At 43.6% G+C, this 27,516-nt stretch overlaps 1 protein-coding gene across 1 annotated transcript in view; it reads right to left on the bottom strand.

The window, feature by feature from the left end:
• Positions 1-923: 923 nt before the first annotated feature.
• LOC149466272 (uncharacterized) overlaps positions 924-27,516 on the bottom strand; it is a 40,673-nt gene continuing 14,080 nt past the window's right edge. The window contains exons 7-8 of the mRNA XM_089672724.1: positions 18,218-19,297; positions 924-2,132 (exon numbers count right to left, since the gene is read on the bottom strand). Of these exons, the coding sequence (XP_089528850.1) occupies positions 1,042-2,132; positions 18,218-19,297 (2,171 nt within the window). The 3' untranslated portion in view covers positions 924-1,041. The remainder of the gene's footprint in view (positions 2,133-18,217; positions 19,298-27,516) is intronic.

The raw sequence follows: 27,516 nt of genomic DNA, 5'->3' as shown, positions 1-27,516 counted from the left end.
TTTTTTGCTAAACAAACCAGAAACTGAAAATTTTGAAAAAAAAAACATTTTTTTTCTTAGTTTCTGTTATAAAATTTTGTAAATAAGTGATTTTTCTCCTTCACTGATGTGCGCTAATGAGGCTGCTGTGATGTGCACTGATAGGCTGCTGTGATGGGCACTGATAGGTGGCACTGATAGACTGCACTGATGGGCACTGACTGGCACTGTTAGGTGTTACTGACTGGCACTGTTAGGTGGCACTGATAGGCAGCACTGATGCACACTGATAGGCGGCACTGATAGGTGGCACTGACTGGCATTGATAGGTGGCACTGAAAGGCAGCTCAGATGGGCACTGATATCTGACATTGATGTGCACTGGTAGGCACTGATATGTTGCACTGATGGGCACTGGCAGGTGGCATTGATGGACACTAATAGGTGGCACTGATGGGGCTACACTGATCATCAGTGTCCTGATGATCAGTGTACATATCCCCTCTGAGGAATGCTGATTACCGGCTCTCCTCTCCTCTCGAGCTGTCAGTGTGACAGCTCGTGAGGAGAGAAATGCCGATAACCAGCATTTCCCTATTTACATGCGATCAGCTGTGATTGGACACAGCTGATCACATGACTAAGCCGTCTTCTTTGGCTCTTTCCATTGATCAGTGATCCGCTGTGTCCCAGTGATCTGTGATCTGCTGTGTCTAACCACGAACGCGTGGTTAGAGTGGGAGGACGTCAGGAACAAGAGAACTGCATAGCGCCCGTCATTTCCTTATATGGCGGGCGGGAGGCGGTTAAAAACGCTTCTAAACACAAACAAACGCAGCTACATTTTCTAGCAGTCAGTTTCCATCGTTCAGAAGAGTTTTCCAAACGCCCCGCGTACATGGGCCCTAAGGAAACAGATTTTTTAAAAATAAGTCAATAAGGCATAATGGCAAAGTAAATTCAAAGTTTAATGGACCTTGCAAAAAAAAAGATCAAAACTTCAATACTCACTCACAAATTTTGTAGAAGTAAATAAAAGAAGCTGTCTATTCATTCACTTACTCAGCTGCCACTACTTGAAGCAAGGTCCTCTTGGCTGTTGTGGGAACCGAGATGTGACTTCCAGTGAAATTTCTGAGAAAACCGTTTCCCACATTCAGAACATGAATAAGGCTTCTCCCCCAAATGAATGGCTTCATGTCTGATAAGAGAAGACGTCCGGGCGAAGGGTTTCCCACAACTGGAACATGAATATGGCTTCTCCCCCGTATGAATTCTTCGATGTTCAACCAAATCCTTTCTTTTGGCAAAACGCCGACCACAGTCTGCACAGGAAAATGGGTTCTCTCCGGTGTGAGTTCGTTCGTGCGAAAGGAGACCGCTCTTTCCAGTAAAATACTTCCCGCATTTGGAACATGAAAATGGTTTCTCACCAGTGTGAGACCTCTGATGGAAAAGAAGGCTTTCTTTCCGAGTAAAATATTTGCCGCATTCGTTGCAGGAAAATGGCTTTACCCCAGTGTGAGTTCTTTGGTGTGTAACAAGACCTAATCTCTGGCTGAAGCATTTCCCACATTCTGAACAGGCAAACGGCTTTTCGCCGGTGTGGGTCCTCTGGTGGGAAGTTAGACTGGTCCTCTGGGTAAAATATTTTCCACATTCGGAACAGAAAAATGGTTTCTCTCCGGTGTGAATCTTCTGGTGTCGAATAAGAGCCGAGTTGAGCGTAAAACATTTGCCACATTCGGAACATGAAAATGGCTTCAACCCCGTGTGGATTTGCTTGTGTTTGGTGTAGGACGAGCTAAGAGAAAAACATTTGCCGCAATCCAAACATGAATAAGTCTTCTTTATGGCATCAGTTTTGTTTTGTGAGAAGAGCTTCGCCCGTTCGGTAAAACATTCGCGAGACTCAAAACTCGGGAATACTTCCTTCCCCCTATGAAGTATATGATGGGTGACAGCAGGTAGGTGATCATTACAACTACCTCCATGTGTAGAGGGATCAAGTGGTCCATGGAGCAGTACTGGATGGATCTTTGGGGCAATGGGATTTCCATCTAAAGGATAAGATTCAAGGTCATCAGCTTCAACGGTGTCATCTGAAGACCTAATGGGATGTTTCTGGATGCTGTACCTCCTGTATCGTCCATCTAGAGAAATTAAGAAGAAAGAGAAAAGAAAAATAATAACTGTGGTCTAGTACGACATCGTGAAATTGAAGAGCGGTTGATGTCCCTAAATATATTTGTCCTCCATAAATCTGAATAGACTTCTTGACACCATCATCGAGGATCCTTAACCACCTGACCCTTTAAGAGTTTCAGAAGCCTGGAGACGGGCGGGGTTTTAGGGTCATGTGACCACCGTGATTTACCGTCACATGATCGGAAAAAGTCCCGATCGAAAGGGGAGATTGGGACCTTTCCGTGTGTCACGGACATATGTGCTGGGAGCGCAGGCTCTCAGCACATATGTATTTTCTAATTGCACGCAAATATGCGGCTGCTCGGCGTCAAGGGGTTAAACACTTTTCTACCGGGCACTTCTACCCCCTTCCTGCCCAGGCCAATTTTCAGCTTTCAGCGGCTGTCGCACTTTGAATGACAAATTGCGCCGTCATGCAACACATTTTTATCATTTTTTTCAGACAAATAGAGCTTTCTTTTGGTGGTATTTACTCGCTGCTGGGGGTTTTATTTTTTGCGCTATAAACAAAAAAAAGAGCAAAAAATTTGAAAAAAAAAGGTTTTTGTTTCTTTCTATTATAAAATTTTGCAAACAGGTAATTTTTCTCCTTCACTGATGTGCGTTGATGAGGCTGCACTGATAGGCAGCACTGATGGGCACTGATGAGGTGGCACAGATAGGCAGCACTGATAGGTGGCACTGATGGGCAGCACTGATGATTGGGCACTGATGGGTGGCACTGCAGGGCACAGGTGGGTGGCACTGATTATCAGGGCACTGATGATCAATGCCGATCCCTTCGCTGACAATTGCCAGTTCTCGGCAGTACTTTCCTCATGCTATCACAGTGTGAGGAAAGTGCAGCCAATAACCAGCAACTGTATTTATCCGGGGATCTGCTGTGTCATTGGGCACAGCTGATCATGTGATAAAAGGCCGCCTTAATTGGCCGTTTACCGTATCGTGATCAGCTGTGTCTGTAGGCGATGGGTGCGCTCCGCTGGCGGTGCGTTATGGAATGACGTCCATGGACATCATCCCAGGATTACACAACCACGCTGTAGCCGTCCTTCGGTACCCGGTTAAACACCCTTGATGAAGCATCCAATTGTGATGAGTGGTTATCTTGCAAAACTACCATTGAATCTATAGCCCAAAGCAAGAGTCACATTTCTTGAACCGTGCAAGGATCTGCCCTTGTGCTAAGATCTTGTGGTCTCACTGATTTTAAGGTCTTTTCCACCATGTCCTGGCTTTCCACTATCCATTGCATCTTACATTCATGGAGCTCTCTAAACTCCTGGTCAATACCTCCCAACTTTTATTCAGTCAAGGCACCCTTTAAAATTCTGCACAAATCTCAAGGACCCCATAAAAAATGTAGAAACTATACTAATAGTTTTACATAACGCAGCCACATTCGCACAACCAACCAACACATCCAACATCTCTTAGATTGTAAGCTCCAAGGAGCAGGACCCTCCTAACCCTGACACCCCGTGTCCTAGAGGGATCCCACAGGTATGTTAACCACCTCCCATCCGCCATATAGTCCAATGACGGGCGCAAGGCGGTTCTCTCGTTCTGGGAGGACATCATATGATGTCCTTCCATTCTCACCGCGCATGCGCGCTCAGGGAGCGCACAGCGCGGAGATCGGCGGTGCGCTGTGTGCCTCGGACACAGCGGATCACCGATCCACGGAAAGAGCTGAAGATGTCGGCTCGGTCATGTGATCAGCTGTGTCCAATCACAGCTGATCACATGTAAACAGGGAAATGCCGGTTATCGGCATTTCTCTCCTCATGAGCTGTCACGCCGACAGAGGAGAGGAGAAGAGAGCCGGTAATCGGCATTCCGCGGAGGGGACATCTACACTGATCATCAGAGCACTGATGATCAGTGTGCCCTGATGATCAATGTAGCCCCAGCAGTGCCACTTGTCAGTGTTCCTCAGTGCCACATCAATGCCACATATCAGTGCCTACCAGTGCACATCAATGCCACATATCAGTGCCCATCTGAGCTGCCTTTCAGTGTCACCCATCAGTGCAAATCAGTGCCACCTATCAGTGCACATCAGTGCCACCTATCAGTGCCAGTCAGTGCCGTCTTTCAGTGCCCATTAGTGATGCCTGTCAATGCCCATCAGTGCCACCTACCAATGCCTCCTCATCAGTGCCACCTTTCACTGTCCATCAGTGCAGCCTATCAGTACCCATCACTGCAGCCTCATTAGCGCACATCAGTGAAGGAGAAAAAAATCACTTATTTACAAAATTTTATAACAAAAACTAAGAAAAAACATTATTTTTTTCCAAATTTTCAGCGGTTTTTGGTTTGTTTAAGAAAAAATAAAAAACCCAGAGGTGATTAAATACCACCAAAATAAAGCTCTATCTGTCTCAAAAAAAATGATAAAAATTTCATATGGGTACAGTGTTGCATGACTGCACAATTGTCAAAGTGTGACAGCGCTGAAAGCTGGAAATTCTCCTGGGCAGGAAGGAGGTATAAGTGCCCAGTAGGCAAGGGGTTAAAGGAGTAGTTACATGAGTCCGAGCTGGACAAGCGTAACTATGTATAAAATGTCCAGTTTATCAGGTGTCAATGTAGGGGTTCTTCAATGTCACAATGATTGGTTTTGGGGATTCTCCACCAGAGGAAGTGGTGGTGGCACAATTAAATATAACATGGACTATGTTGTCTCGTGATTATCTTTTGTTATATGTATTGAGTTTCTTGCCTATGATAGTTTGATGTTTGGGGTTTTTTTTTTTTGTTTGTTTTGGATCCCCTTTTCTGTATTATGTACCCTTATTTTTTGTTTAGTTTTTTTGTTTGAACTCCTGTTATTATTTATATCTTCCTTGTTCTGTTTTTGTTTGTGTTTCATAAATGCAAAAAATAAACACCTTTAAAAAAAAAAAAAATTTAACATGGACTGCATATCTTTTTTTTTTTTACTAGAATTTGTGTCACCTCAATAACTGGTAGGTTTGATTAATGGCGTGATAAATCCTGGGAATTACTCTGTCTACCCTTGCTGATGGAAGGAGGTTTGCACTCAAAATCTCACGATACATGGCCCCATTCATTCTGTCCTGTACATGGAACAGTCGTCCTGGTCCCTTTGCGGAGAAACAGCTCCAAAGCATGATGTTGCCACCCCCATGCTTCACAGTAGGTATGGTGTTCTTTGGATGCATTCTCTCTCCTCCAAATACGACGAGTTGTGTTTCTACCAAACAGTTCTATTTTGGTTTCATCTGACCATATGACATTCTCCCAATCCTCTTCTGGATCATCCAAATGCTCTCTAGCAAACTTCAGATGGGTCCGGACATGTACTGGCTTAAGCAGGGGGACACATCTGGCACTGCAGGATCTGAGTCCCTGGCGGCGTAGTGTGTTACTGATGGTAGCCTTTGTTACGTTGGTCCCAGCTCTCTGCAGGTCATTCACTAGGTCCCCCCAAGTGGTCCTGGGATTTTTGCTCACCGTTCTTGTGATCATTTTGACCCCACGGGGTGAGATCTTGCGTGGAGCCCCAGATCGAGGGAGATTATCAGTGGTCTTGTATGTCTTCCATTTTCTAATTATTGCTCCCACAGTTGATTTGTTCACACCAAGCTGCTTGCCTATTGCAGATTGTCTTCCCAGCCTGGTGCAGGTCTAAAATTTTGTTTCTGGTGTCCTTCGACAGCTCTTTGGTCTTCACCATAGTGGAGTTTGGAGTGTGACTGTTTGAGGTTGTGGACAGGTGTCTTTTATACTGATAACAAGTTAAAACAGGTGCCATTGATACAGGTAATGAGTGCAGGACAGAGGAGCCTCTTAACCACTTGCCTACCAGGCACTTATACCCCCTTCCTTACCAGGCCAATTTTCAGCTTTCAGCGCTGCCGCACTTTGATTGACAATTGCGCGGTCATGCAACATTGTACCCATATGAAATTTTGATCATTTTTTTCTCACAAATAGAGCTTTCTTTTGGTGGTATTTAATCGCCACTGGGCGCTTTACTTTTTGCGCTATAAATTAAAAAAAGTGCAAAAAATTTGAAAAAAAAAAAAAAAGTTTATTTGTTTCTTTTATAAAATTTTTCAAACAGGTATTTTTTCTCCTTCACTGATTTGCGTTGATGAGGCGGCACTGATGGGCACTGATAGGCGGCACTGATGGGCACTGATAGGCAGCACTAAAGGGCACTGATAGGCAGTACTAATGAGGTGGCACGGATAGGCGGCACTGATAGACAGCACTAATTAGGGGTCACGGATAGGCGGCACTGATATGCAGCACTGATAGGCGGCACTGATAGGTGACACTGATGATGGGTACTGATAGACGGCACTGACTGGCATCACTTCTGGGCACTGACTGGCGGCACTGACTGGCACAACCCCTGGGCACTGACTGGTGGCACTGACTGGCAGCACTGGTGGGTGGCACTGGTGGGTGGCACTGGTGGACAGCACTGGTGGGTGGGCACAGGTGGGTGGCACTGGTGGGCACAGGTGGGTGGCGCTGGTGGGCACAGGTGGGTGGGCACAGGTGGGTGGCACTGCTGGGCACATGTAGGTGGCACTGCTGGGCACAGGTAGGTGGCACTGCAGAGTGGCACAGGTGGGGGCACTGCTGGGCACAGGTGGGGGCACTGCTGGGAATGGGTGGGCGGGGCTAGTGGGCGCACAGCTGATCGGAACTTGCGGGGGTCACTGCTGGGCACCGATCATCAGGGCACTGATCATCAGTGCCCTGATGATCGGTGCCGATCCCCGCTCTGACAACTGCCGGTTCTCGGCAGTACTTTCCTCACGATCTGACAGCGTGAGGAAAGTGCAGCCGAGAACCGGCACTTGCATTTTCCTGTGATCAGCGTGTCATTGGACACCGCTGATCACGTGGTAAAAGGCCGGTGGAATCGGCCTTTCACCACATCTCGTGATCAGCTGTGTCCGTAGGACACAGCGATCACGGAGATCGCCGGGTGCGCGCCCCCTGGGGCGCGCAGGAGAGCGCGTTCTGGGAGGACGTCATATGACGTCCACTCAGAACTGGCCGGCCGCGGTGAAGCCGTCATTCGGCTATGCGCGGTCAGCAAGTGGTTAAAGAAGAAGGTACAGGTCTGTGAGAGCCAGAAATCTTGCTTGTTTGTAGGTGACCAAATACTTATTTTCCACCATAATTTGCAAATAAATTCTTTCCAAATCAGCCAATGTGATTGTCTGGATTTTTTTTCTCATTTTTTCTCTCATAGTTGAGGTCTACCTATGATGTCAATTACAGGCCTCTCTCATCTTTTTAAGTGGGAGAACTTGCACAATTGGTGGCTGACTAAATACTTTTTTGCCCCACTGTATTTGAAAAACCACATCCCCTTCTAAAATATATTATCCCCTTCACGTCTAAGGGTAAAACAAATCTTAATGCTGAAGCACAATTTTGCAACGTTGACGTGTTAGTAAAACCGTACATATCACCACAACTACTTTGTACATCCAGGTGGATTATACCGCTTTTCAGGACAAATTGGGCTTTCATTTGGTGGTAAATGGTAATAGATATTGCCTGATTTTTATTATCAAAGGAAAACTGACCCAAAATAGGAAAAAAATAATAATTTTTTTAAATTTAGCTGTGTGTTTCTAGTTACTACCATAACCTACCACCAAAGAACAACCCAAAATACATTTTCCAGCTCTTGACGATCGCAGCGATACTATATATGTGTATGTTATTTGTTGTTTGTACCCATAGTACAGCCCAGAAACAATAGTGCGCATTTTTTTTTTTTACCTAAAACACACTGACACCAATTTTTTCTGACAAATCCTGACCTTTGACCTTGACCCACTTACCCTGGCACTGAACTAGATCAAACCTTGATCTAGGTATTTTTTCTTTTCTTTTTTAATATTTATTTATCTTGTTGGTTTTTTTTTTGCCTTTCCCAAACATTTGTTTTTTTTCCCTCTATGCCAGGAGTTAGAGAGATACAATGTATCTCTCTCCTCCATTCATAGAGAAAAAAAAACAAGGGGGGTCAGGCTGTACAGTGACTGATCACTGTGATAGCCAATCAGAGGTTATCACAGCCATCATTTGACCCGGAATCGGGAATCCCGGGTCCCAATCGTTAGAACGGGACCTGGGGCTCTCAGTGACGGTGCGCTCCCAGCAGAAAGACATGTACGCAAACATGCGGACCCATGGAAAAAAAGCCCAGTTCTGCAAGGCCGCATATTTGTGTTACGTCAGTGTCAAGGGGTAAAAAAAAAGGAAAAAAAAAATAAAAAAAAAAAAAAATAGGAGGGGAAAAAAAAGGAAGAAAAAAAAAAGAAAAACTCTCAGGAAGACAGGTGAGGTCTTACATGTTTCTTGTAATATATATATACACACACACATTTTATATATATATATATATATATATATATATATATATATATATATATATATATATATATATATATATATATATATATATATACATACATACATACACACATACGGGTGGACAAAATTATGGAAACATCAGGTGAAAGAACAAAATCCTAATATGGTGTTGGACCGAAAAAAAAAGAACAAACAAAAAACAACAACAGTAACCCTATCCTTTATCCCTATCACTTCTGGTTTCAATGTCTCGGATAGCCCAGAGGTTGCTGCCATAGATACAATTTTCAAAGTGTAGTAAACCTTTGAATTTCTGCTTGCGTCAAGCAGATATGCAGACAATACGTCCTTGTCCTATAGCGAGCATAAACGTGGCATGGTAAGGCACTTACTTAAATTTTCCTGACTACAAAGAAGGTATGGTGTATGTAAAAGAAAAAGGTAACCAAATCTAGGACATCTGGATATGTGTTCCTGAAGTCAATATGTGAAAGAAGAACATATTTGGAAGAACATTGGTTTCAAATATTTTTTATGGCAAGACATCATAAAATTGAAGAGCTGTTGCTGTCACTAAATATAATTATTCTCCAAAAATTTTAATTGACTTCTTGACACCATCATCGAGCATCCTTAACCACTTCAAGTCCGGACACTTTCACCCCCTTCCTGTCCAGGCCAATTTGCAGCGCTATCACAATTTGAATGACAATTGCGCGGTCATGCAACACTGTACCCATATGAATTTTTTTACATTTTTTTTGAGACAGATAAAACTTTATTTTGGTGGTATTTATTCACCACTGGGATTTTTATTTTTTTGCTTTGTAACTGAAAAAGTCCACAAATTTTGAAAAAAAAAGTGTTTTTCTTATACAATTTTGCAGATAAATAATCTTTCTTCATAAATCTTGGCCAAAGTGTATTCAGCTATCTTTTCAGTAAAAAAAAAATAACCCAAATTAGTTTATAACCAAAAATTATAATTTTTCAAAAATTTTTTTTACATTTTTATATTATTATTTATGGGGTTTTTTTTAACATACTGCCACCCTAGCATAGTGACACTACTTGGGGGGGGGGGGGGGGTGATGAAGGTTTTTTTTTTCTTTTTTTTACACTGATTGCTTTTACACCCATAAAGGCTGTAAAAGCAATAATTTCTCCTTCTCTCTGGCTGCATTCCTGCTGCTGTTGTGAATGGCCCTGTACCATGTGACCTCTGTGATCATTCGCAGATTTCACACATAGTAAGCAATGATGTCAGGAAGTGACGTCTTGTTTACTACTATTCATGTGATCACTAATTGGCCAATCAGTGATCACATGAATCGGGACCTCACACAGAGGTCCTGTACTGCGATCGGTGTTCTGAAGGACACAGCGGGCATCGATCACAGTGCAGCGCGCTACCAGGGAGCACGCACAGACAAGGAATGCGGGGGGATGTTTAGAAACGTCCACCCGGTTGCGAGCTACTGTCCAGCCATTTATCTACATGGGCCGGACAGGAAGTGGTTAAACACACTTGATGAAGCATCTAAATTTGATTTGAGACGTTATCCTGCAAACCTACCACTAAATCTACAGCCCAAAGCAAGAGTCACAATTCTCATTGGGTTAGTATATTTTTTATGGCAAATGTCTTGCCATGTATTACTAGAGAAAGTTCCTGAAGTACAAACTTTACAAAAGGCTTCACAGGTAGGAAGGTAGAAAAGGATGAGTAGTGTCTTTCACTTTCTTCATCTACTCATTGCCGGTGTTTAATTCTTTCATTTAGGTATGTTTTTCAACTCACAATGTCTTTTTTTAACCTCTTGTGACAGCATCCATTTGTAGGACTTTATACAAAAATTTCAATAAAATCAGCGAAAGGAAAGAAAAAGCATAAAATAATTTGGAAAAGATAAATGTGATAGTGGGACGGGCACATGTCTCTTGCAAGTCTACCAATTGAAGACAGTTAATTGAAGGTGTAGGCTAAGGCTTGATTTACATATGCGCGGGTGGTGTCGCTGCGGATACGTGCAGCCGCACCACCCACACAGGAATGCGGACCCGTGGGCGGGTGCCATTAGTTCTCAGGTACATTGGGATTTCCAAAAGCAGACCAACTGAGGAGTAGGCAAAAACAGCTAAATTAATACTAAAAGCCTGTGAGAACCAACAGGTTAATTGAAAGGTCCCACCACTAAGTCACCTGAACAACCTTATGACCAAAGCTGGCATCAGCTAAGGCCTAAACATCCACCTGGTAAAATGTAGCAAAGTGTGACCCAAAGACCAGATGGAAACTCTGCAATTGCAGAAACAAATGCCTGAGGCTGAAAAACCCAGGAAGCTCATACCAATCTGGTAAGAAAAGGGGACACTTGCCCATGGGTTCATTAGACTGAATGATGAACTGTCAAGTCCATCTGGCAATAATGGAATGATAAGCGGACTGTTCCTTATGGGGACCTTCAGTTAAAACAAGAGGGCGTCAAACTGTCTAAAAAGAGCTGTAGCTGAGAGACAGACTCAAACAGTGCATACCACATCCAGACAATGGAGAAAAACCCCTTAGGATGCTTCTGAGCTGGAAAGAGAGACGGTAGGTAGGCAAAGGTAGAAGGAAAAAAAAGAAGCAGTGTGCCTCAACATAAGCTTGTCCTTGTAAAGAAACCAACAAAAAAACTGAACTCACAGAAGCCATAGTGACGAGAAACTTGCAAGTAGGAAAGATAAAGGAATATTCCCAAGAGGTTTAAAGGGCAGTTTCTAGATAACTGAAAGAACCAGGATGAGACCCCACTGAGTCACTGGGGAACGTACAAGAGAGACAGTATGAGCAACATCCTGTATGAAGGCATTTGCAGAGGAGTGAGAGATGGGTAGACTTTGATAAAGGACTGCTAAGGCCAAGATGTAACCCTTGAGGGTACTCAAGGACAAACAGTGATCCAAACAAGTCCAGAGAAAAGATAGGGTTACTCCCGTGAATTGAATTTCCTTGCCTCACACCAAGTAGAATTTGCCTTTCAAGCATGATGGTAGAATTTGCAAGTCAATTTCCTAGCCTTCAGTAGCATATGGATGACTTCATGTGATAGGTTGCTGTTCCTCAGAACTAGGGCTTCAACAGCTAGACCTATAAAGCTAGCAACTGAGAAGCAGGGTGTTAACCGGCCATTGGTACAGAAGATACAGATGATCTTGGAGGGCTCACAGAGCATCTCTCAGGAGCCTGACAAAGTCACGCAATCCTATGCCAAGTCAGTGAGATGAGAATTCCCTCAATCTTGATCCTGCAGAGTAGGCAAGGAAGGCTAGAGGATCACTGGGCCTTGGGAGAACAACCTGCTCAGTTTTTTGCTAAAGTGCACACTAGGCACTCTCCTCCCCCCAAACGAAACAGGTCTTGAAACACTTTGGGGTGAACTGGCCCTTCTGCAGAGTCAAAAATGTTGATAACTGAGGAAGTCCACCTGGGATACAGAAAGGGCTGGTTCATGAAGTTATACCCAAGTCAGAATGGGATCAACTTTTTTTGAGCCTTGAGAATTCTGGTTCTTTCCTGATGGTTAATGAATGTGGTGGCATTGTCTGAACGAATCCTGGTTTAAAAACCTTGCAGATCAGGGGTCCAGCATCAAAGGGATAACTGAATCACCCCGAAGTCCCTTGTACCGAGGGGATATCTAGAATTCCTCCCTATCCTGATAGGCTGGCATCTATCATGAGAACCTTCCAAACCACTGAGACAAAGGTGTTTCTCAACTCTAACTTTTGATGAATTAAGCTAGGGCAAGCCTGGTGTTGCTTGTGAAGCACTTGGGATGATCCACAGACTGAGCCTGCCTGTCCCATGCAAAATTGCAATGGTCTGGAAAGTGGGCTTATGGAGGCCTCTATAGGGCACAAAACCCTCATGGAAAATTGAATGACTGGTTGGCTTCTGGACTGGAGAGTCTGAATGTGGATTGAAAAGTCTGGACTATGTCCGGAAGAATAAAGACCTTGGACAGGGCCGTATATAAGATTGGGCCTGATACTCCAAACAATGAGATGGTACCAGTACTGCTCTCTGGAGATTTAAGATTAACCCAAACCTCTGTGGGGTCTGCAAAGTCAGTTGGAGACCAGGTGACAGGACCTGAGTTGACTGTTTCCTCAGAAAAAGGTTGTACAGATATCCCATCACAGGGATACCTTGAGAGCAAGGCAAGCCGGAACCAGAACAGGGTCTAGCACCTTGGTGAAGACCGGAGATGCAGGGGACAAGCGAAAGACAAGGGCAACAAAATTATGTTTGGTGTTCACAGCAAAACTCAGGTAGCGTTGATGTGCCAGGAAGAAGGGAACATGCAAGTAAGCATCCTCGGTGTTCACAGAGGCCAGGGGGTCACCCAGGTGAAGGTAAGCATCAAATGAACTGGTGTAATGCATGCAGAATTCTGGAGGAAGGTGTCAAGAACCTTTCTGACCCCCTGATGGACTCCAAAGACATGCTGGTAAGTTAATTGGCTCCTGTCTAAATTGACCGTAGTATGTGTACGTATGAATGTGAGTTAGGGACATTAGATTGTGAGCTCCTTGAGGACAAGGACTGATGTAAATCTACAATATACAGTATCTCACAGAAGTGAGTCCACCCCTCACATTTTTGTAAATATTTGATTCAATCTTTTCATGTGACAACACTGAAGAAATTACACTTTGCTACAATGTGACGTAGTCAGTGTACAGCTTGTATAACATGTAAATTAGCTGTCCCCTCAAAATAACTCAACACACAGCCATTAATGTCTAAACCACTGGCAACAAAAGTGAGTACATCCCTAAGTGAAAATGTCCAAATTGGGCCCAAAGTGTCAATATTTTGTGTGGCCGCCATTATTTTCCAGCACTGCCTTAACCCTCTTGGGCATTAGTTTCCCCAGAGCTGGTGGATGTTAGAGACCTTGCGCTCCTCCACCTTCCATTTGAGGATGCCCCACAGATGCTCAATAGAGTTTAGGTCTGGAGACATGCTTGGCCAGTCCATCACCTTTACCCTCAGCTTCTTTAGCAAGGCAGTGGTCATCTTGGAGGTGTGTTTGGGGTCGTTATCATGTTGGAATACTGCCCTGCGGCCCAGTCTCCAAAGCGAGGGGATCATGCTCTGCTTCAGTATGTCACAGTATATGTTGGCATTAATGGTTCCCTCAATGAACTGTAGCTCCCCAGTGCCAGCAGCACTTGTGCAGCCCCAGACCATGACACTCCCACCACCATGCTTGTACTCATCACCTGGTTGCTGCCGCACACACTTGACACCATCTGAACCAAATCAGTTTATCTTGGTGTCATCAGACCACAGGACATGGTTCCAGTAATCCATGTCCTTAGTCTGCTTGTCTTCAGCAAACTGTTTGCGGGCTTTCTTGTGCATCATCTTTAGAAGAGGCTTTCTTGTGGGATGACAGCCATGCAGACCAATTTGATGCAGTGTGCGGTGTATGGTCTAAGCACTGACAGGCTGACACCCCACCCCTTCAACCTCTGCAGCAATGCTGGCAACACTCATACGTCTATTTCCCAAAAACAACCTCTGAATATGACACTGAGCACGTGCAATCAACTTCTTTGGTGGACCATGGCAAGGCCTGTTCTGAGTGGAACCTGTCCTGTTAAACCGCTGTATGGTCTTGGCCACCGTGCTGCAGCTCAGTTTCAGGGTCTTGGCAATCTTCTTATAGCCTAGGCCAGGGGTGGGCAATGTGCGGCTCTCCAGCTGTTGCAGAACTACAAGTTAGGCCATCTTTATGTAGAGCAACAATTCTTTTTTTCAGATCCTCAGAGAGTTCTTTGCCATGAGGTGCCATGTTGAACCTCCAGTGACCAGTATGAGAGAGTGAGAGCGATAACAACAAATTTAACATACCTGCTCCCCATTCACACCTGAGACCTTGAAACACTAACGAGTCACATGACACCGGGGAGGGAAAATTCCTATTCGGGCCTAATTTGGACATTTTCACTTAGGGGTGGACTCACTTTTGTTGCCAGCGGTTTAGACATTAATGGCTGTGTGTTGAGTTATTTTGAGGGGACAGCAAATTTACATTTTATACAAGCTGTACACTCACTATGTCACATTGTAGCAAAGTGTCATTTCTTCAGTGCTGTCACATGAAAAGACAGAATCAAATATTTACAAAAATGTGAGGAGTGGACTCACTTCCTTGAGATACTATGTGTGTACAGGTGAAACTCGAAAAATTTGAATATTGTGCAAAAGTTCATTTATTTCAGTAATGCAACTTAAAAGGTGAAGCTAATATATGAAATAGACTCATTACATGCAAAGCAAGATAGTTCAAACCATGATTTGTCATAATTGTGATGATTATGGCTTACAGCTCATGAAAACCCCAAATCCACAATCTCGGAAAATGAGAATATTGTGAAAAGGTGCAATATTCTCGGCTCAAAGTGTCCCACTCTAATCAGCTAATTAAACCATAACACCTGCAAAGGGTTCCTGAGCCTTTAAATGGTCTCTCAGTCTGGTTCAGTAGGAATCACAATCATGGGAAAGATTGCTGACCTGACAGTTGTGCAGAAAACCATCATTGACACCCTCCATAAGGAGGGAAAGCCTCAAAAGGTAATTGCAAAAGAAGTTGGATGTTCCCAAAGTGCTGTATCAAAGCACATTAATAGAAAGTTATGTGGAAGGGAAAAGTGTGGAAGAAAAAGGTGCACAAGCAGCAGGGATGACCACAGCCTGGAGAGGATTGTCAGAAAAAGGCCATTCAAAAGTGTTGGGGACTTTCACAAGGAGTGGACTGAGGCTGGAGTCAGTGCATCAAGAGCCACCACATACAGACGGATCCTGGACATGGGCTTCAAATGTCGTATTCCTCTTCTGTTGGTGTTGGTCCATTGTGCTTCATTAAGTCCAGGGTCAACGCAGCTGTCTACCAGGAGATTTTGGAGAACTTCATACTTCCTTCCGCAGACAAGCTTTATGGGGATGCTGACTTCATTTTCCAGCAGGACTTGGCAGCTGCCCACACTGCCAAAAGCACCAAAACCTGGTTCAATGACCGTGGGATTACTGTGCTTGATTGGCCAGCAAACTCGCCTGACCTGAACCCCATAGAGAATCTATGGGGCATTGCCAAGAGAAAGATGAGAGACATGAGACCAAACAATGCAGAAGAGCTGAAGGCCGCTATTGAAGCATCCTTATCTTCCATAACACCTCAGCAGTGCCACAGGCTGATAGCTTCCATGCCACGCCGCATTGAGGCAGTAATTGCTGCAAAAGGGGCCCAAACCAAGTGCTGAGTACATATGCATGCTTATACTTTTCAGAGGTCCGATATTGTTCTATGTACAATCCTTGTTTTATTGATTGCATGTAATATTCTAATTTTCTGAGATTGTGGATTTGGGGTTTTCATTAGCTGTAAGCCGTAATCATCACAATTATGACAAATCACGGCTTGAACTATCTTGCTTTGCATGTAATGAGTCTATCTCATATATTAGTTTCACCTTTTAAGTTGCATTACTGAAATAAATTAACTTTTGCACGATATTCTAATTTTTCGAGTTTCACATGTATGTATGTATATATATATATATATATATATATATAAATAAATTAAAAAAAAAAGACACTGTGAAAATTGTGGGCACAATTGACAAAAGCATATTCTATTCATTATGTTCATGTACACTCACCGGCCACTTTATTAGGTACACCTGTTCAACTGCTTGGTAACACAAATTGCTAATCAGCCAATCACATGGCAGCAACTCAGTGCATTTAGGCATCTATACATGGTGAAGACGACTTGCTGAGGTTCAAACTGAGCATCAGAATGGGGAAGAAAGGGGATTTAAGTGACTTTGAACGTGGCATGGTTGTTGGTGCCAGGCGACTGGTCTGAGTATTTCAAAAACTGCTGATCTACTGGGATTTTCATGCACAATAATCTCTGGGGTTTACAGAAAATGGTCCGAAAAGGAGAAAGTATCCAGTGAGCGGCAGTTGTGTGGAGGAAAATGTCTTGTTGATGTCAGAGGGGAATAGGCAGACTGGTTCTAGATGATAGAAAGGTAACTCATGTCAATATGGACCAAAATCTCTAAGGAATGTTTCCAACACCTTGTTGAATCTATGCCATGAAGAATGAAGACAGTTCTGAAGGCCCGGGACTAACATGGTAGACCTAATAAAGTGGCCGCTGAGTGTATCTTTATTACTAGTCTTAAAAAAGGGATACAGATCAACAAAACACATTGGCTTCCCTTGGATCTTTAATAAATCTTTTTCAGTTGTTTTCAAAGATCAGTGCCTACTATGAGCAAATAGAAGATTGGGACAATCATGGTAATTAAAGAAGCAAATAAGGGCTTTTGGCCAAAAAAAGTGATAGGAATTGAAATTTTAGGTTGGCATGCCTCTTAACCATTTCCTGTCCGGCTCATGTACATAAACGGTCAGACGGGAGCAGTGCAGGAGCGGGTGGCCATTTATAAATGGCCTCTGCATTTACTGCTTCTGCACGCTCCCTGGGAGCACGTGGCACCGCGATCCAGAGCACCGATCACTGTATGGGACCTCTGTGTGAGGTTCCGACTCATGTGATCACTGATTGGCCAACATCCACTTTTGGGTGGAACTCCACTTTAACCTCTTCCCGTCTGGCCCATGTTGATAAACGGGAGCGCTGCCAATGCGGTTGGACGTTTCTAAACATCGCCCCACATCCACTGCCTGTGCGCGCTCCCTGGGATCTGGGACCTGTCCGGAGGAACACAGATCGCTGTATGGGACCTCGGTGTGATGTCCCAATTCATGTGATCCATGATTGGCCAATCAGTGATTACATGAATAGTAGTAAGCAAGATGTCACTTCCTGACATCATTGCTTACTACTTGTGAAATCTGTGAATGATCACAGAGGTCACATGGTATAAGGCTATTCACAACAGCCTTGTACCATGTGACAAGCTGTGACCAATCACATCTCACACAGTATTTCCCAATGGCTGCAAGAATGCAGCCAGAGAGGAGAAATGATTGATTTTACAGCCTTTATGGGTGTAAAAGCAATCAGTGTAAAAAAAGAAAATCTTCATCACCCTCCCACATGTAGTACAATGTAAAAAAACAAAAAAAACAAAACATAAATAATATAAAAAAAAAAATAGAAATGTAAAACATTTTTTTTAAAAATGATAATTTTTGGTTATAAACTAATTTGGGTTATTTTTTTTTTACTAAAAAGATATATGAATACATTTTGGCCAAGATTTATGAAGAGATTATTTGCTAAATATTATAAAAAAACACTTTTTTTTCAAAATGTTTGGACTTTTTCATTTATATAGCAAAAAAATAGAAATCCCAGTGGTGAATAAATATCACCAAAATAAAGTTTCATCTGTCTCAAAAAAATGCTAAAAAATTCATATGGGTACAGTGTTGCATGACTGCGCAATTGTCATTCAAAGTGTGATAGCGCCGAAAGCTGAAACTTGGCCTGGACAGGAAGGGGGTGAAAGTGTCCGGACTTGAAGTGTTTAAACCTACAGTTTAATAAAACGATTCTTTCTTTCAAGGTTTGGCAAAGACGCCTATATTTCGATACCTGTACTCAGCTGCTACTTCCCGTCACCAGAAGATCCTGTTTCTTGTGGGAACCGAGATGAGACATAAGATACGTTTTTTTGGAGAACCGTTTCCCACATTCAGAACATAGATATGGCTTCTCCCCCGTATGGACCTTCTCATGTGTAATAAGATACGATCGTTCTGAAAAACACTTCCCACAGTCAGAACATGAAAAAGGCTTCTCTCCGGTGTGAGTTCTCTGATGTTTGACAAGATTCGACCTTTCTGCAAAACATTTCCCACATTCAGAACAGGAAAACGGCTTGACCCCCGAGTGAGTTCTTTCATGCGAAATCAGGTGGACTCTCTGGATGAAGCTCTTCCCGCATGATGAACAGGAATACGGCTTTTCTCCTGTATGATTTCTTTCATGTGATAGGAGATGTGCCCTCTGGGTAAAACTTTTCCCGCAATCCAAACAGGAGTATGGTTTCATCCCCGTGTGAATCCTTTGATGTAGGACCAGGGTTTCCCTCTGGCTAAAACATTTCTTACACTCAGAACAGGAATATGGCTTCTCCCCCGTGTGGGATCTCTGATGAGAGGTTAGCGTTTCTTTTCGGGAAAAGGATTTCCCACATTCAGGGCAGGAAAACGGTTTCACTCCAGTGTGAGTTCTCTGATGTAAGATAAGAATGTCTTTCCGGGTAAAGCATCTCCCACACTCGCTGCAGGTAAATGGCTTCACTCCAGTGTGAGATCTTTGATGCAAGATGAGATTTTCCTTTCGGCCAAAACATTTCCCGCATTCAGAGCATGGATAAGGCTTCTCCCCCGTAAGGGATCTCTGGTGTGAGGCGAGGTCCTCACTCTGGGTAAAACATTCGCTATGCTGAGAACATGAGAGGGTTTCAATCCCTCTACAATCTGGATGATGGGTGAAAAGGGGCGAGTAATCAGGAAAACTCCTCCAAGGACTAGATGGTAGATCGGCACTGGGAGGTGTCTGGTAGAGATTTGGGGAGGTGGGATTGTCTTCTATAGAGTCAGATGTTATGCCTTTGCCTTCTATTTTTCCAACTGGAGAGATAACAGGAGGTTTTTCTGGGTTATTTCCACTGTGTTGTCCATCTGGAGGAAATAAGTAAAAGGGAACAACTGCGGTCTAATTAAACAGATGGAAACTGTCTTTAAGCGAGCAACGGCTGAAAGTGCTAAATACAACCAAGTCTTGGACCTGGTCTTTCAGTGTCCTAAATTTCCTTCCCCACATCGTGAGAGATATCATCTTTTAACCATCCCGCCCAGCCTATAGCATATTGACGGCCGGGAGGGACACTCCTCGTTGTGACTGGGTGTCATATGACATCCTGTCAAAACGAACCGCTCCCACGGCTATGACGCAATCTGTCGCCAGCTGTATCCACGGGACACAGCCTGTGACATACCACTACGCCATGTAACCGCTGTGACCAATCACAGTAGATCACATGTCAATTGTAGAGAGGCGGGGTGGTGATGTGACACCTTCCACCTTGTCCAGTCAGAGAAAGCTTTGCATTTATTGAGAAAACGCAGAGTGTTCTCTGGATGACACCCATGCCCAGTGGCTGGCCTGCTTGGTTCAATAAGCACAAGGCCAGCTTCACAGCACTAGACCCAGAAGCTAGTAGATATTGCTGTAGTAGAGGTGTCTACTACACTAATCTCTAGTGTCCAGAAGGATACCACAGGTATGGTATAGGCATAGTTACCTTGATTCAAACTGGACCAATGTAAAAATATCCATACCTGGAATTCTTCTTTAGCACCTTCTCGCCCGGCCTATAGCAGACTGATGGCCAGGCGGGACACTCACCGTTGTGACTGGGCGTCATATGACATCCTGTCAAAATGAGCAGCTCCCACGGCCGCGATCTGTCGCCAGCTGTGTCCACGTGACACAGCCGAAGACACATCACTACGCCGGCCCGTTGCCAGTGTCATGTGACCGCTGTGACCAATTGCAGCAGATCACATGTCAATTGCATACAATGGATGGCTTCCCGTCATGCCATCCATTGTATACAATTATGTTGTTAGCTATGACTTGTCAAGGTAGTCACATGATACAGACAGGGCCAATCACAGCCCATCTGTATCATGTGATCAGCTTTGCCCAATCACAGCCAATCACAACAAAAGACTGAATGAATCAGTTTCATTCAGTAACAGATTGCAAATATCAATGAAATACATCGGTATTACCAATCATAATGTGTTAAAAAAAAAAAATCATGATCACTTGACCAGAGTAGTTCAATGTTACTATGGTAACATTGTATTGCTTTGGTCACAGTGTGCTGCAAGATATAATAGTAAAAAAAAAAAAAAAAAGACAACATTTTATAAAAAAAAATAAACATTTGAAAAAAAAAATACAAATTCAATCATTATTATTATTTTCACCAAAGAAATGTAGCAGAATACATTTTGACCTGAATTTATGCAGAAATCTTATTTATTTGCAAAAGTTTATAACAGAAACGAAGAAAAGAGCGTTTTTTTCCCCCAAAAGTTTCAGGTGTTTTTTGTTATATTTAGCAAAAAATAAAAAAACTCAGCGGTGATTAAATACCACCAAAAGAAAGCTCTATTTGTGTGAAAAAAAATGATAAAAATGTACAGTGTTGCATGACCACGCAACTGTCTTTCAAAGTGCGACAGTGCTGAAAGCTGAAAATTGACCTGGGCGGGGGGGGGGGGGGGGGGGGGGGGAAGTGGTCGGTATTGAAGTATTGAAGTGGTTAAGCATCTAAGAGTATGGAAAATACTTTACCCAACAACTACAATCCACAGCCTAGAAGGAACGGGAATCATAATTCATAGATATGCAGTCCTAACTTGCTTAGCTTTTAATGTTGCTCAAGGTTGACTGATAAGAAAAGAATATTTGATACACGATTTCTCTGTACAAAAAAAAAAAAATGATAAAGTCCTTTCTATTAACAACTTATCTATTATCAACTCAGTTAATAACTTGACCCAGGGTTGTACCTACAGGGGTCGCAACTGTGAAATGGCCCCATGCTCCAGGGGGCCCATGCGGCTCCCCTGTACAACTGGATAGGATGGGCGGTGGGAGGCAGCATTTTCTTCCTGCAGCTGCTGAAAGCTGGCTTCTCCTCCATTCTCTCCTGCAAGCATTCAGCTGCATTCAGCTGCTGCAGGAGGAAAATGGAGGAGATCGGTACTTCTTTATGCCGCCCCTGCTATCCAGGTCCTGGTACCCCCCCCAAATCACTGTCAGGTTCCCCCCTTTCCTCTCCCGCTAGCTGCTGCGGGACATGTGTCAGGATGGAGAGCGGGGAAGGGGCTGGTAAATATTTAGTTTACTGGCCCCTTCCTTTTATGAATGGAAAGAGTCAATGATCCATACCGATCACAAAGGCTGGCCATACATTATACAATTTTCTTGAGATTTTTGGTTTAGATTTACCAAAAACCATATAACAGGAGGTCAAAACTAATAACACTTTCAATTGTATCCAATTAGGCAAGCCCTTGCACTACATAGTTGACGGTAAATCTAAAGGAAATTGGGCAGAAATTGGACAGAAATCTGTATAGTGTATGGCCAGCCTTACTCTGTCCATTCATAACTGAAGCATAGTAAACTGTTTACTATGCTTCAGTTTGTGAATGAATGGGAAGCCTCTGTACAAAGCTATTTCTGTCCAATCTTTTTACTACTGCTGGAGCTGCAGAGATGGAGATTGGGGGCTTGTGTCCTCAGTCTCCTTTCTCTGTCTCAAAGGTGAAACATCAGAGGTTTGCTTAGACCCCTCATATTTCACCAAAGCCCCCCAGCGGGGCTTTGAAAAAAAACTGTAAAGAAAATAATGAAAAATAAAAGTGTAACAATAAATAAATAAAAAGAAAGTGTTAAGAAAAAATAAAATAACAAAAATAAAAACTACTGACACCAGTGGCTGAACTACCAGGGTTGCAAAGGTCGCACTTGTGACTGGGTCCCAGCGTTCCCCCAACGAGTTTGGAGGGCCTCAGTCTGCAGTTGGGGGCTCTTCATGGTTTCACAGTTGGGCATCTTTGCCCTAACCCTCCAGCATACCTCTTTGACTTCTGATGCAACACACTAAAAATTTCTTCCCTCGAAGGGTGACGGAGTGTTAGAGAATGAAAAGTCCAAGACACCCTTCTTCAGTCTGACCTTCTTCCATCACTGCAACACGTGATAGATGACCTAAGACACCCATGTGGACTTTTCTCCTTAAAGTGTAACCACTAACGATGGACTCCTCTTATTTGTTCCCTTTTAGTCTGAAAATTCTCCAGTGAAAGTTTATTGTTTCAGAATTGCAAAAAATAACTGCGGATTGTGCCAGAAATCTTGTGAGCTGCCAAACGTCCTGTACAAGGAGGGGATATGGAGAAGAGAAAAGAGACAAGAGAGGGAGAGAAGAAAAGAGGGGGGGGGAGAAGAAAAGAGAGAACAAAAGAAAAGAGGAGAGAGGGGAGAGAAGGGAAGAAAATAGGAGAGAAGAAAAGAGAAGAGAGGGGGAGAGAAGAGAAGAAAAGAGGAGAGAAGTGAAGAAAAGAGGAGAGAGGGGAGAGAAGAGTAGAAAAGAGAAGAGAGGGGAGAGAATGAGGGGAGAGAATAAGAGAAAAGAGGAGAGAGGGGAGAGAAGGGAAGGAGAGAGGAGAGAGAAGGGAAGAAAAGGAGAGAAGAGAGAGAAGGGAAGAAAAGAGAAGAGAGGGGAGAGAAGAGAAGAAAAGAGGAGAGAGGGGAGAGAAGAGAATAAAAGAGGAGAGAGGAGAGAGAAGGGAAGAAAAGAGGAGAGAGGAGAGAGAAGAGAAGGGAAAAAAGAGAAGAAAAGAGGAGAGAGGGGAGAGAAGAGAAAATCAGGAAGAGAAGAGGAGAGAGGGGAGAGAAGAGAAGGGAGAGAAGAGGAGAAAGGGGAGAGAAGAGAAGAGGAGAAAGGGGAGAGAAGAGAAGAAAAGAGGAGAGGAGAGAAGAGAAGAGGAGAAAGGGGAGAGAAGAGAAGAGGAGAAAGGGGAGAGAAGAGAAGAAAAGAGGAGAGGAGAGAAGAAAAGAGGAGAGAGGGGAGAGAAGAGAAAAGGGGGAGGAGAGAGAAGAGGGCTCTGTTCTTTGTAATGCATTAAAAATGAAGTAGGCAGGGCTGACACCACGGGCCTTGAAATTCAGATTTAATAATAGACTGTCGTGCTCCTCCCTCCCTCTGTGACATCATCCATGGTTATTTTTCTGTAATGCAATGTGATTAATAAGATTAAACGCTTGTGGTCCAGCCCACTTATATATACGATGGCTGGGCGCCAGCTCTGTGCTAGATCACGTACCTAGTATGCGATCTGCTTTTTTGAGTTGGTGGGAATCAACTCCAGACCTTTTACCTACTTCATTGATGAAGAAATAACGAAGGAGTAGCCCACACCTGGCCATGAAACAGCTTTTGATTCAATTGTCCAATTACTTTTGGTCCCTTGAAAAAGAGGGGATGGCTACTCTTAAGAGCTGTAATTCCTAAACCCTTCCTCCAATTTGGGTGTGCATACCCTCAATTTATACTTGAGAGTGTGCACTGTCTGCCCATAACCATTATAGAACTAGAGCTTGAATATATGTTTTGGTAAATCCCTGAAAAAATCTAAAATTGTGTCTGTGTCCAAATATATATGGACCTAACTGTATACAAATAAAACAAAAAAAAAAACAAAACACATAACATGTTCTCTTCATTTATAATATTTTTTCTGTTATCTGACAGCTGAACTCATAAACAGATGGCAGATGGACACTGCAGGGTAAAGGTGGAATTGTTCATCAAACAAGCGAAACAAATGGCAACCACCCCAATTTATAGCTAGCCTTTCCAGTAAGGTGCATATAGAAGGGCAACACATATCACAAACAAAAATGTTTCAGGATAATTATCAGCTAGTCTGCAAACAAACCACATTGACCCCGTCTAACAGAGGGTTTTTGTTGCGAACATTTGCAAATATACGCGGAAGCCACGTTGCCCGCGTCAAGGCTCCTCTGTATACTGCGGTCCTAACTCTATCACTTTGAGAGTCTCCAATTTGGAGCCCATACAGCGATGGATGAATGAAGGGGCAGATTTGCCTGGAGGGAGCCCATTCCTCCTTAAAAAGGTACAGGTGCACATTCGACACCCAGCAATTGCACAATGGCAGCCGAAAGCACCAAATGCATTCCCAGACTAATGCAGGCCATAGATGGGTCGAAAATCGGCTGATTTTCGCACCGTTAATGGGTTAATTGGTCAGCCGTTTTTCTGGATTTTGGCACTTTTTTTGTTCGGCAAAGTTGAAAAAAAAAAAACTGGACGATTTTGCTGATCGGACGATTTTTGCGGCAATGATGGGCAAATCGGCCAATCTTTTTACCGATAAAAAATCTGCGCATGAGAGAAAAAGAAGAAGAAGAAGAAGAAAGAAGAGGAAGAAGAGGAAGAAGAAGAAGAAGAAAAAGAAGAAGAATTCCAGTCCGCTATTATATTTGACATGAAAAAGTCTTACGGTTGCAACAATGTATCTATTTGTATCCAAATAAAAACATCTGTATCCGAAATGGATACAAATACATTGTTGCAACCGCAAGACGTTTTCATGTCAAATATAATAGCGGAGCTCTTTGCAGGGACAGAAGTAATTAAATGCCGGCCGTAGACATTGGTGGTAATGTTGGCCTATTGAACAACCGATTTTTTGTTTTTTTGTTAAAGAAACGGTTGTTTTTCGACCCATCTATGGCCTGCATAAGTCTCCACACACACGGGGCGTTTAATTAAAGCTGGTAACGTTAGCTGTGTATCATGTTAAAAACGCGAGTTTTTATGCTTTTTTTTTAGCGTTTAGACGCGTTTGCGTTTTTTAACAGAAAATTTTTTTTTTTCTGTCTAATGCCGGTTTGAAGCAATTTACTGCATTTTTCAGCATTAGAGCATTTTTACAGATAAAAAAACTCCTCTAGAAATCCACTAGTTTTTTTTTTTTTAGCCAAAAAACGTTGATTCCAGTCTAAGGCCGGCCATACATGGGTCGAAAATCAACCGATTTTTTGTCCGAAAATCAGACCTAAACATAATCAGCCGATTTTCGCTCTGTTAGTGGGGTTAACGGCACCGGCTGATTTTCGCGGTTCCTCCCCTTTTCAGTGATCGGACATATTGGAAAATTTGTGAAAAACAACCGATTTTTGACTCCATGATGGTCAAATCGTACGATCCTTTTCTGAAAAGAATATGCGCATGAGCCGTGACCTGGAAGGAAAAGAAGTTTCGCCTGTTATATGGGGTGAACTTTATGACTTGGTCGGCCGATTTTCAAATTCAATGATGGCGCCATTGGATTACTGATATATATTTATATTTACTGAAATATATTGAATATGGCCAAAATTGTAGCATTTTCAAATATGTCAATATATTCGGGAAGAATATTTCGAAACTATATTTCAAATATATTTTCTTCCATATGAGGTTCCGTGAAGCCCTCAGGGGTTTGTTAGAGAACATTAGTGAACAAACAGCATCATGAAGGCCAAGGAACACACCAGACAGGTCAAGGATAAAGTTGTGGAGAAGTGTAAAGCAGGGTTAGGATATAAAAAATCTCCCAAGCTTGGACCATCTCACGGAGCACTGTTCAATCCGTCATCCAAAAATGGGAAGAGTATGGCACAACTGCAAACCTACCAAGACATGGCCACCCACCTAAACTGACAGGTCGGGCAAGGAGAGCATTCATCACAGAAGCAGCCAAGAGGCCCATGGGAACTCAGGAGGAGCTGCAGAGATCCACAGCTCAGGTCCGGGAATCTGTCCACAGGACAACTATTGGTCGTCCACAAATCTGCCTTTATGGAAGAGTGGCAAGAAGAAAGCCATTGTTGGAAGAAAGCCATAAGAAATCCAGATTTCAGTTTGTGAGAAGCCATGTGGGGGACACAGCAAACATGTGGAAGAAGGGGCTCTGGTCAGATGAGACCAAAACTGAACTTTTTGGCCTAAAAGCAAAACGTGGAAAGCTAACACTGAGCGTGAAACATGGTGGTGGCAGCATCATGTTATGGAGATGCCTTTCCTCAGCAGGGACAGGGAAGCTGGTCAGAGTTGATGGGAAGATGGATGGAGCCAAATACAGGGCAATCTTAGAAGAAAACCTGTTAGAGTCTACAGAAGACTTGAGACCGGGGCGGAGGTTCCCCTTCCAGCAGGAAAACGACCTGAAACATCCAGCCAGAGCTACAATGGAATGGTTCAGATCAAAGCATCTTCATGTGTTAGAATAGCCCAGTCAAAGTCCAGACCAAAATCCAATGGAGAATCTGTGGCCAGACCTGAAAATTGCTGTTCCCAGATGCTCTCCATCCAATCTGACAGAGCTTGAGCGATTCTGCAAAGAAGAATGGGCAGAAATATCCCTCTCTAGATGTGCAGAGACATCCCCAAAAAGACTTGCAGCTGGAATTGCAGCCAAAGGGGGTCCTACAAAGTATTGACTCCGGGGGACTGAATACAAATGCCACCACACTTTTCACAGATTTATTGGTCACAAATGTTGAAAACAATTTCTCATTTTCTTTCCACTTCACAATTATGTGCCACTTTGTGTCGGTCTATCACATCAAATCCCAAAAAATACATTGTAACATGACAACATGGGGGACATATCAAAGGGGAGGAAGACTCCTTCAAGGGGGAGGAAGACTCCTTCAAGGGGGAGGAAGACTCCTTCAAGGGGGTGGAAGACTCCTTCAAGGGGGTGGAAGACTCCTTCAAGGGGGAGGAAGACTCCTTCAAGGGGGAGGAAGACTCCTTCAAGGGGGTGGAAGACTCCTTCAAGGGGGTGGAAGACTCCTTCAAGGGGGTGGAAGACTCCTTCAAGGGGGTGGAAGACTCCTTCAAGGGAGAGGAAGACTCCTTCAAGGGAGAGGAAGACTCCTTCAAGGGAGAGGAAGACTCCTTCAAGGGGGAGGAAGACTTCTTCAAAAGTCCGGTACCTCCTATATGTGCACCCTTTAGGAGATATTTACTGTAGATGTCACCGGCGCATGCACACTGCGCTCTCAATGGACAGCGCATTGAGAGAGCCATGCCGCGGCTGAAACTCCCGCACGCATGCGTGATGTTGCAATCAGATGGCTGCAGCCCACGTGAACCCTGAAGGAAGACCGGGTGAAGGTGGAAGCTGTAGGGAGCCATGACAGCGCTCCACTGGAGGGCTTTGTTTTCAGGTAGGTCCTTCATAATCTGCTAGTATGTGACGCTTTTAACTTGCAGGGAGATTTTGTTTGATTTTTT

The sequence above is a fragment of the Staurois parvus genome, unplaced genomic scaffold (genome assembly GCF_062004578.1).
Source record: "Staurois parvus isolate SC_StPar_1 unplaced genomic scaffold, SC_StPar_1.0 ptg000132l, whole genome shotgun sequence".
Taxonomy (NCBI): domain Eukaryota; kingdom Metazoa; phylum Chordata; class Amphibia; order Anura; family Ranidae; genus Staurois; species Staurois parvus.
Note: the sequence above shows the minus strand (reverse complement) of the source record. Positions and strands in the feature narration are given on the sequence as shown.